The sequence below is a fragment of the Pithys albifrons genome, chromosome 7 (assembly GCF_047495875.1).
Source record: "Pithys albifrons albifrons isolate INPA30051 chromosome 7, PitAlb_v1, whole genome shotgun sequence".
Taxonomy (NCBI): Eukaryota; Metazoa; Chordata; class Aves; order Passeriformes; family Thamnophilidae; genus Pithys; species Pithys albifrons.
The window spans coordinates 17,267,035-17,278,036 of NC_092464.1; the positions used below are offsets into that span (position 1 = coordinate 17,267,035).

At 47.0% G+C, this 11,002-nt stretch overlaps 1 protein-coding gene across 1 annotated transcript; it reads left to right on the plus strand.

The window, feature by feature from the left end:
* The first annotated feature begins 1,094 nt into the window (after positions 1-1,094).
* LOC139673990 (patched domain-containing protein 3-like) lies at positions 1,095-6,375 on the plus strand. The gene is made up of 4 exons (XM_071560026.1): positions 1,095-1,994; positions 2,217-2,338; positions 2,934-3,079; positions 4,295-6,375. The coding sequence occupies exons 1-4, from the start codon at positions 1,263-1,265 to the stop codon at positions 5,893-5,895; spliced, it is 2,601 nt and encodes an 866-aa protein (XP_071416127.1). The 5' UTR covers positions 1,095-1,262; the 3' UTR covers positions 5,896-6,375.
* Positions 6,376-11,002: the final 4,627 nt, after the last annotated feature.

Sequence of the window (11,002 nt, forward strand, 5' to 3'; positions counted from 1 at the left end):
TGGGGTCAGTTCTGTGCATGCTGTGCCTCACCTAAAAAATGCACTGCGCAGGCTGGAAGGGCACACCCACGTGGGGAGAGCCCTTCCCAAATCTTCGTTCGTGAAGTCTGGTCATATACAGATCCCCAGACCAATGTACTAGATACCCTGATTGGGTAGCTCCTGCCATGAGGCCAGTTCCTAGATTTCAACAACTTAGAAGCTACAGGAAATAGCTTCTAAGTGCCCATCTCCCACAGAGAAACTCAGAACTGACACAGCTGTCACAGAACACCTGTGCGTGGAAAAGGGAATCACCAGGATCCAACCTGCCCCAGATGCTGAGCACAGCCAGACACACACAACACTGCTCAGAGCCTGGCTGGCTGTTTTATGCTCGCAGGTGCCAAGGCTGTCTGCTCACGATGAGAGAGAAAAAATACCTACAACTTTTCTTGGCAAGTACTGGCAGGAGAGGAGAAAGTTGCTTCTTTGAAAGAAAGGCAAGGATGAGAAGGGCCTGTCTGTGATGTATTAGCTCATTGCCTGGACACCGCTCCAGCACTGTCACATCTAAGATTAATATTCTTCTCAGCCAGAAGCCAAATTACTGTCACCAGTGTCAAGAACACCAGGCTGCAGGGTATTTTATGGACTTGGAAAGATCTTTTCTATCATTGTTACTGCACAAGGCTCTGGTGTATCATACCAGCGAGATTCTTAGGACTTGCCAATGGCCATCACTAACCCTTGTTTCAGTCTTTGTTTCTTCAGCTCTCACTGCCCCGTTTTGTAAACCTGTTAACCGAGAGAGCAAACACGGCACATCACCACTGTCTCTTTTGCTCTCAGATGGAAGAACAGTCCGTAGTGCTGAAGTAAAGGCTGCAGTAGCCTCGGGGAAAACAGTACAAAAGCCGATGAGGTCTAAAGGATGAAATGCTGGAGCGGCGCCGGAGCGGAGGGGTAGAGGGGACCCGGGGTGGCCCAGGCGGGGCGGGGCGCGCCATGGGGAGCCTGTTGAGCCCGCCCGCACCCGCGGCCCGTCCGGGACGGCTGCGGAAGCCCCGCTGAGTCACGGCGAGGGCGGTTCTGCTCGTTGAAAAACCGCTCGTTCCTTCCGCGGCCCCGGCGCGGACAGGGCGGCTCCCCATCCACTGGCCTCGCAGTCCACTCCGTTCCTCTCCCTCTCCTCTGCTCCGGCGCAGGCACAGACCGCACCGCCGGACCCGCGCCCGTGGCGAGGAGGGGCAGCCTCCGGCAGCCCGTGCCCTGCCTCGCCCATGGCGGGGCCTCGGGACCCCGCGGAGCGCTGCTCCTGCCGCAACACCGACTGCGTGGAGCGGCCGCTGCGGCGGCTCTTCGAAGGGCTGGCGAGCGGCGTGGCCGCCTGCCCCTGGCCCTTCGTGCTGGTGCCGCTGCTGTTGTCGGGCGGGCTGGGCGCCGGCTTCTTCTTCCTGCCGCAGCGCCAGGCGAACGACATCGAGGGGCAGTTCACGCCCACGGGGGGCCCCGCCAAGGCCGAGCGCGACTTGGTGCGGTGGCATTTCCCCACCGACGACTCGGCGCGCTTCTCCGCCCCGCGGCTGCCCACCGAGGGCGCCTACGCGGCCCTCATCGCCGTGGCGACCAACGGGACCTCGGTCCTGGCGCCGGCGGCGTGGCAGGAGGTGCTGCGGCTGGACGAGGCCGTGCGCGACCCCAAGTACGAGCAGCTCTGCGCCCGCAGCGATGGCAACTGCTCCAGCCCCAACCCGCTGCTGTCGCGGAGGGGCGATGAGCGACCGCCCGCCCCGCAGAGCCTCCAGTTCCCCGTCAACAACGGCGACTTCCTCGGGGCCGCGCTGGGCGGTGTGGAGACCCGCGACGGGCGGGTGCTGTCGGCGCGGGCCCTGAAGCTGCTCTATTACTTGCGGGAGGACGGCCCCGAGGCGGAGGACAGCCGGCAGTGGCTGCAGGGCTTCCTGCGGAACATCTCGGCGAAGCTGACGGACTTGCACCTCAGCTCCATTCGGGTAAGGCAGGGCCGGGTACGGCCGTACGGAGCCGCAATGTCCGGCCAGCCCCGTCGCGGAAAGAACAGCAGACATTGCGGGGAAAAGGCGGGTGGCCTGCGGCTTGCGGCGGCCACGGCAGTGCTCTGCTGCCAGCGTGAGCTTTAGCCTTGCCTGGGCGTGTGTACAAAGACCAAGAAAACGAGAAGTGCATCATCCTTTCTTTCCTTGTTTTAACGGCAGGTGACTTACTTTACTTCGCTGTCCAGACAGCAGGAGTTTGAAGGAAATACCAAAAGCGTGATCCCTCTCTTCTCCGTGACATACTTCTTGACAATAACCTTTTCAATCGTCTCTTGCTTAAGGTAAAATACCTTCTAAACTATGGCTCCATGAGCAGTGACCTCTGCTCTTCTTCACAGGGTGGGCCGCCTGGTTTAACACTTGCATCAAGCATCGTGCCCGTCAGAGCATTTCTTGGGGAATCCTTGAGCCAGCCCTTAGGGGTGTCTTGGCAGAAGGCCAGTAGCCTATCTGCCTGCTGAGAACGTTTCTGTACATGGCACTTACTGCCTGGGAGGTGCTTCCATATTACACTGATGTGCACCATGAAGAACCCATGTACAAGCAAAGAGCTTCTAAACAGTTACCATTTTTGGGGTCACCCTAAGTCTAGCCTCAGTGGTGGAGCTTACATATCTTCATTTTGCCAGCTCTCTTGTTATTGATCCAAAGATCAGTACACATCTCTTCTGAACGTAGCTGACCAGTAGAATAATGCGTATAGCACCTCCCAGATAAATTAATCTTGTCCAATGATGACACCTGGGAAGTCTCCTAGCAACTTTCATCAGGAGTTCTCTTTAGACAGGGTATCACTGGTATCTGTGCACTTGTGAAGCCACACACTTTGCTGAAATATCTGACATGTAATTAAGATATTCCTTGAAATGTTTTTAGACTGAGCTGTATAAGAAATAATGTCTGGCTTGCCTGCTGTGGCGTGGTTTCTGCTGGCTTAGCTGTGTTGAGCAGCTTTGGACTGATGCTCTTCTGTGGAGCGCCGTTTGTGGTCACTGTAGCAAACGCACCATTCCTGATTCTGGGTAAGTAGAAAAGTGAGTCTGATTCAGATACAAAGACTAAAGCAAAGTTAACACAACCTAGTGGTGTCACTCTTTCAAGATGTGAGCATCAGATCCTACAACTTTCTGAGCTGCAGCGAGGGAAGGACATACCTGGAGGTGCCGCCTCCTCAGAACTCCTCCAGGAGGGTGAGCCCCTCAGCTCAGCTCAGCTCAGCTCAGCCTGGGTCGCTGCCATTCAGTAGTACCTTTTGACGTGCTGCTTGCTTCATCTTTGCATGTCTTCAGGCAGCAGGTAGTAGTTTCATCTATTCTATTATGCTTGGCTAAGTCATCTATGCTCACTTCTCTATTCATGTGGTCTTGCTTTCCTTTTTCATGTGTTTAATTTTTGGGGAATAGGAGAGCCCTTGACAGCATTGGCAAAATACTGAAAGGTCTGTGATTAAATTAATCTTGAGATTTGGCAGAGCTGAGGCAAGCACATTGGCTCTTCCTTTTTGAACTTCCACTCGCTTTGGAATCTTAGCAAAAACCCAAGCCCAGGATCCAGTCTTCCTGGCAGAGTTTCCCAGAAGTCTGGGGGGTAATATTTTTCAGTGCATGAGTATAAATGTGAAGATAAATGAATAATAAATTGTGAAAAAGGGCTGAATGATAAACTGGAGAGAAGTGGAGGAAAAAGACATTAAAAAGTGATCCAGAGATCAAAAAAGTGACCCACTGGAAAACTGGGATCACCATTATCCCCTGTGATAACAACTGCTGTACATGTGTGCTGATGGCAGAGCAAGAAATTATTAGTCTAAGTTGCTGCAGTGATGAAGAAAAGATTCCAGAGATAACGGGATACATTTCCAGTGGTAAGGATAGTTGAACATCAGAACACATGATGCTTTGAGATCTGTGTCATCTACATGAGTGGACACGTGGACAGCAGGTACAAGACACTTTTCAGAGATGGAGTAGGTCTGCTCAGTCCTTCAGCAGAGTAGGGTGAGGGGTCACCACCCCATCAGGTCACCAAGAGTTTCTGAAAGGTAATACATTCAGCTACACATAAAGGATCTGTTTTCCTGATTCTATTATAACTTGCATCAGCACTAAAGCCATGTTAATGGCTTTTCTTTTTCAAAATTTTGTGCAGACTTAGACATGATTAATGTTGTAGTTTTGTTGGGTGTTAGTGGAAGCTGCTGTTTTGCAGTGCAGCATTAACTTTTTCTCCCCTTGCAGGAGTTGGCGTTGATGACATGTTCATCATGGTCGCTTCCTGGGAACAAAGTTCAAGGAAAAAAGAGAAATCTGATGTTAAATCTCTGCTGGCTGAGACTTACTCAGAGGCAGCACTTTCTGTGACCATCACCACTCTCACAGATGTTTTGGCGTTCTTCATTGGTACCTGGACTGCTTTTCCGTCTGTGAAATCTTTTTGCCTCTATACGGGCACTGCATTTGTCTTCTGCTATGTATACACCATGACCTTCTTTGGGGCAGTTCTTGTATTAAATCATAAAAGGGAGCAAGGCAACCGACACTGGCTGACTTGTATGCGTGTGGGAGTAGATCAAGATCAGGCAGAGAACTCCTGCCTGTACAATGCTTGCTGTATCGGCAACTGTTCTGGGCAGTCCTCTGAGCCAGAAGGTGAACATCCAATGAGCATATTCTTTAAAAAGTATTATGGGCCTTTCGTTACAAATAAATGGATCAAGCTACTCGTGGTGTTGCTGTACGGAGCATATTTGGGTGCCAGTGTTTATGGGTGTACTCAGGTCAGGGAAGGCATCGATCTTCGAAATCTGGCTAATGATGACTCTTACGTTATTCCATACTATGATGATGATGAGGAATATTTCTCGACATACGGACCCAGGGTCATGGTTGTCATTACTGAAAGTGTAGATTACTGGAATCAGACAGTTCGTCGTGACATTGAGAGCTGTGCACAGAATTTAGAGAACATTTCCTATGTAGATAAGAACCTCTCAGAGTCATGGCTGAGAGTATACACAGTATTTGCCGAAAGCAGTTCAATAAATATAAACAGTAAGGCTCCCTTCTTTGATAATTTACCGATACTATTCAGAATTCGTTCCAGTTTTGAGTGGGACATAAACAAAACTCAAGATGAAATAGAAGCTTCACGTTTCTTCATCCAGACCGTGAACGTGACCTCAGCTGTTGATGAGAAGAATCTTCTCAATCAGTTAAGAGAGACAGCCAAGCAGTGCAGTATTCCACTGAAGGTGTATCACCCAGCGTTCATCTACTATGACCAGTACCTGGTAATAGTTCAGAACACCATCCAGAACGTTGCCGTTGCTGCCGCTGCAATGCTCGTTGTCTCCCTTCTGCTCATTCCCAACCCTCTGTGTTGCTTGTGGGTGACTTTTGCTATAGCTTCTGTTATAGTTGGTGTTGCTGGTTTCATGACATTTTGGAATGTCAATCTCGATTCTATATCCATGATCAACCTGGTCATTTGTATAGGGTTTTCAGTAGATTTTTCTGCTCATGTTTCCTATGCCTTTGTTACAAGTAGAGAGTCATCAGCCAATGAAAGGGCAATCGAGGCTCTGTCCCTGCTGGGTTACCCAGTATTACAAGGTGCAGTTTCTACAATATTAGGAGTTGTTGTCCTGGCTGCCGCAAAAACCTACATCTTCAGGACCTTTTTCAAGATCATGTTTCTTGTCATTTTGTTTGGGGCTCTTCATGGTCTTGTTTTTATTTCAGTGTTTCTAACATTCTTTGGAAAATTTGGCAGATCACCACATGGTAACAAATCTGAAAAGCCAGAACTTAGTTTGGGAAATTATAAAGATGCTTCATGACTATGTTAAATGTATTCTATTTAATATATATTACAAATTGATTAAAATGCACTCACTTTCAGGGAATATAAGACATTAAGAAAATGAAGGACAGAAAAATAAATACATCAGGGAAGCAAAGGCTTCAGAAAAGCAATGTAATAAAAATAACAGATGAAATGAAAACTGACAGAGTGCATTTGCATTTCTCATTTCTGTGTATGCTTGAGTCAACATCCTAATGTTGTGGAGTATTTTTTGTGTTTACTGAATGTATTAAAATTACTCATAAGTGTTTAGGAGACATAGTCTGTTTATGCTCCTAATGCAGCATAAGAAACTGTTGGGGAAGACAAATGGACTCACATTTTCTGTTCGAAGACTTCTTTTTTTGGTGTTCCATATTCTAGCTAAGATTAAGCATTTGGTACCTTTAAGAAGATTGTGTGTAGTTTCTTTTGGCTGCAGTTTGCAAAGGGATGTGCTGTAGCTTATTGAACTTTTGTGGACCTTCTGAGTAACCACCATGGAAGATGCTGTGCCATGGCACAACAAGGCAAGGATTCACTAGAGAGAGTCATGCCCTGATTCAGGGCGGAGTGAAAAAGCAACTCAGGTTTAAGGAGGTCAGTTCTAAAACTGTAAACCCCTCGATTCCACTGTGTTCACCAGTGACAGCCCCTCCTGTAATGTGTCAGTTGAGCAGAGGAGCTTTCACTGAATAAGAGCTAAGAATATTTGAGGTGGTCTTCTAACCTGTAGGGACATGACAGTAGGTGAAAAGTCGGTTCATAATTTGTTGCCAATATAATGAGTAACCCATTGGAAACTGAATGATGGTAACTGATGTTTGTAATTTTGGAAAAATTGATGTAGGACTTAATAAGCATTGAGTCCAAATCCGCTTCTGTGGAGGGTTTCTTCTGAGAGATTGAGCAAGTGTGACAAAGCCAGGGTCTCCTCTATCCCCTGTCGATTTCCAGCTGGTTGTATGAGACCCAGTAGACAAGGCAGAATCTTGTTTCTTCCATGATGTCTCTGTTTATGGGGACCACAGTCTGAAAGTCCAGTCATTCAGAAACTGATGATTCCAGGACAAATGGGAAGTACTGATTATAATTTTTGGAGCAGTGAAATCATAGTCTCCAGGCATTTCCATTTAGAGTTAACTATGAAAGCTACATAACAAAGCTGAAGATAAATCACTGACAGCCAAGAAAAAATGGTGGAAGCACTTAATAGTCACTAAATCTGGAATGCAACAAAAACATTTATGAAAGAATAATGGCAACTTTCTGTCCAAAACCCATTATTAACCAAGTTCCTACAAAAAAAGGAAATTAAAAATCAAATGTCAAGACCTCAAAATTTTTTAGTTCTGTGCACACCCCAAATTGGAAAAAAATGCACAGACCACATGGAGTTTACCTGCAACTTTGCTATGAATATATGAATACTTCCTTTTAGTTGCTCAGATTTAGAGAGATACTGATGAGGCCACACCTCAAATCCTGTGTCCAGTCTCGGGCACCTCGCTGAAAAAAGACATTGAGGTGCTGCAGCATGTCCAGAGAACTGCATCAAACCCAGTGAAGGGACTAGGTCACAAATCTTACAGGAAGCAGCTGAGGGAGCTGGGATTGCTTAGCCTGGAGAAAAGGAGCCCATCTGCAACTGCCTGAAAGGAGGTTGTAGGGAGGTGGAGAGTCAATCTCTTCTCCCAGGTAACAAGTGACATGACAAGAGAAAACAGCCTCAAGCTGTGCCAGGGCAAGTTTAGTTTGGATATTAGGAAAAATTTTTTCCCTGAAAGGTGATCAAGCATTGGAATAGGCTGCCTAAGGAAGTGGTAGAATCACCATCCCTGGAAATGTTGGACATGGGTTAGTGGTAAACATGGTGATGCTGGATTAATGGTTGAAGTTAATAGTCTTGGAGGTCTTTTCCAACCTTAATAATTCTGTGGTCTGAAGAGTAATGACTACACTTATCATTAAGACATGTCCTAGATCACTTTGTAAAAGCAAAATGAAATTAAGCATGAATCAAGGGGGTTTTTTTAGGATTACTTAACCTGCATAAAACCAGAAATGCATTTCAGCTGCTGCATCTTTCCACGTCTGCTTTTACCCCTGGGTGCTAGAGCTTCTTGGAGATTGATTTGGCTTTTTTGCTTTTTGGAAACAGGAACAAATAAAACCACCACTCACTCTACCACCCCCCCTCCTCCTCTACTTATGACAGCTTGAGAATTTTTATACTAAATTCTTTTGAAAAGGTGTCCTGAACTTTGCTGCAAATTTCTCTATTCAAACAATGTTATTTCCTTCTCATTTCAGTTTTCCTGAGGTCTTTCTACCTGGAAAGATAAACTAAATCTGGGGGCGTTGTTTCATCACAAAGGCAGTCGAATATTCTGCAAAAGTAGCTCTGTAATAATGGGTAAATGTTTATTAAAAAAAGAAGTTGGTCTTAAAATGGTCTAGAGTTCAAGAGCAAGTTTTGTTCCTAGAAGAGGAAACAGTTCTTGAAATAGTAGTCAGACTAAAAACTTGCATTAATCTTAGAAGAAATCTGCTGCTGATTTCAAAGTCAAAACCCAGTGCTACTACACAGCCCACATGGTATATGATGAAATCTCAGAATTACACTCAGCAGCATTAAGTTTCCAGGACAGGCCACTCACCACAAAGCTAGATTTGGGGAAAAAACAAAACCTCAGCCCCATTCACCAGAATCCCCTCCTCTCCCATGAAATGTTTAATTGTCCATATTAGTGCTTTTATTATGGCAAACAATACAGCCATTTCTGCACTAATGATGCTGTGGAAAGAGCAGATGATGCACTCACACATCATGAGATGTTTGCCAACATGAGAGGAAAGCATCTTAATATAACACTGGAGCTTGAGTCATACTCTTAGAAAAAGAGAATGGAATCTAGGAAAGTAGTGAGAGTGACCTATTTAAAGTGAGCACTCTTCTCATCCTGATGTTTGGCCATATTTTAGAAGCAAAACCAGCTCTCCTTGCTTCTAGCAGAGGTTTCCAAGCAAATCAAGAGAACAGAAAGCTACCAATGGCTTGATTGCTTTAATTTCGCAGCCAATTGAGGGGATAAAGATTTAGAAAACTTTTCTGACATTTCAGCTGACTCAGTGTAGGAATCAACTCACAGTATCTGGAATGGAAAAAGTCCTGTCAGAAGTGGACTTGTGAAGAAGATGAAGATAACCCTAATGCCCTAAAACCTGAGGTTTTTACTGTTGTTTAAATGCACAAAATGGATTCCATTGTTCTTTTTTGCAAAGTCACCCTTCTCTTTCCCAAAATCCCCTGAGATAACTGTTATCTCAACCCTTAGGAATGTATTTGGTGGTCTGGAAGGAAGTTTCAAGAAGTTTTCTCATTGGATGTTATTTACCCCTTTCTATTGCTTGTTAATCCTTGATTCCTATTGGCATGGAGCCAAATCCCCCTTTGGTTACTATTTGTAGTTTTGTGATCCCTCCAAAACCCTTATAAACCCTCACCCTTGAGCAATAAACTCTCTCTTGTTCCTCTCCTGTGGTCCCTGTGGGGTCTTTGCAGGCTCCCTGGGGGCCATGTGAGGGATAGGGCGGGAGCACATCCCCTCTAGGTAAGGGGTTAGCTCCGGAAACCTAGAGCCTCTCTCAGCTGTTGCAACTCAGGTCATCACAGAGTAGGGAGCAGCCAAAAAGAGCAGGCCACATCTTTCTCCGGAAGTTTGCATTTTCTTTGTATTAAGTTTGATGACAAAATTCTGGCATGCCACCCTCAAAGAAAATCCAGAATCATGTCCAAGTTTTATGTGCCACCATGCTTGTGACCAGTTTAAGGGTATTTAAAAAGCAAACAGTCCATCTAAGCACCTCTGACTGATGTCTGGAAGCTGTGTGTGATTGTGGGGGGTTGACCCTGGCTGGACACCAGGAGCCCACCAAAGCTGCTCTATCACCCTCCTCCTCAGCAGGGCAGGTGAGAGAAGATACCAAAAAAGGCTTGGGAGTTGAAATAAGGGCAGGAAGAGATCACCAGTTACTGTCATAGGCAAAGCAGACTTGACTTGGGGAAATTAGTTTATTGCCAATCAAATCAGAAATAACTCCAATCTTAGAAACACCTTCCCTCCTTTCCCTCCCCTTCTTTCTGGTTTTCACTTCACTTCCACGTTTCTTTACCTTCCCCCTACAGCGGCAAGGGGAGGGACAGGAAATGCACGGTGCAGTCAGTTCATCACACATCTCTTCTTTCCTCAGGGGGTACTCCTCCCTCTCCTCCCCTGCTCCAGAGTGGGGTCCCTCCCATGGCAGACAGTCCTACACAACATTCTCAAATGTGGTTCCTTCCTACAGGCCGCAGGTGTTTCACAAACTGCTCCAGTGTGGGTTCCTTCCACGGGGTGCAGTCCTTCAGGAACAGCCTGCTCCAGTGTGGGTGACAGGTCCTACCAGCAAACCTCCAGTGTGGGCTCCTCTCCATTAGTCCACAGGTCCTGCCAGGAGCCTGCTCCAGTGCACAGCCTCCTTTGGGCAGCCACCTGCTCTGGTGTGGGGCACTCCACATGCTCCAGGTGGATCTCTGCTGCCCTGTGGAGCATCATGGGCTGCAGGGGGACAGCCGCCTCACACTGGTCTTCACTATGGGCTGCAGGGGAATGTCTGCTCCAGCACTTGGAGTACCTCAAGGACCTCCTCCTCCTCCTCCTTATTCGGGGACCTTGGTGGCTGCAGTTGTTTCGGTCCATATCCTTGCTCTCTGCCCTCTGGTTGAAACTGCTCTTGCACAGTAACTTCTTTCCCTTCTTAAGTGTGTTATCCCAAAGGCATTACCACCATGGCTGATGGGCTTGGCCTTGGCCAGTAGTGGGTCCCTGCTGGACCCACTGGCAGTGCTCTGCTAGACACTGGGAAAGCTTCTGGCATCTTCTCCCAGATGCCACCCATATGACTACCTCACTACAAAAGCCTTGCCCCACAAACCCAACCTCCTACCTCTGCCCAGTGTTTATGAGGAGAAATTTCAGCTCCTAGATGTAACAAGAACACCAGGGATTAAACCCAATGCCTAAACAGATAAGTTTCTTTGAAACTCCACAGCTGTTACA

What these genes read in the sequence shown, in the direction of transcription:
- LOC139673990 (XM_071560026.1), top strand. Translation starts at nt 1,263, where the DNA reads ATGGCGGGGCCTCGGGACCCCGCGGAGCGCTGCTCCTGCCGCAACACC. An exon ending in TCAATCGTCTCTTGCTTAAG is followed by an intron (nt 2,339 to 2,933) that starts GTAAAATACCTT and finishes AAATGTTTTTAG; the next exon opens with ACTGAGCTGTATAAGAAATA. An exon ending in CGCACCATTCCTGATTCTGG is followed by an intron (nt 3,080 to 4,294) that starts GTAAGTAGAAAA and finishes CTCCCCTTGCAG; the next exon opens with GAGTTGGCGTTGATGACATG.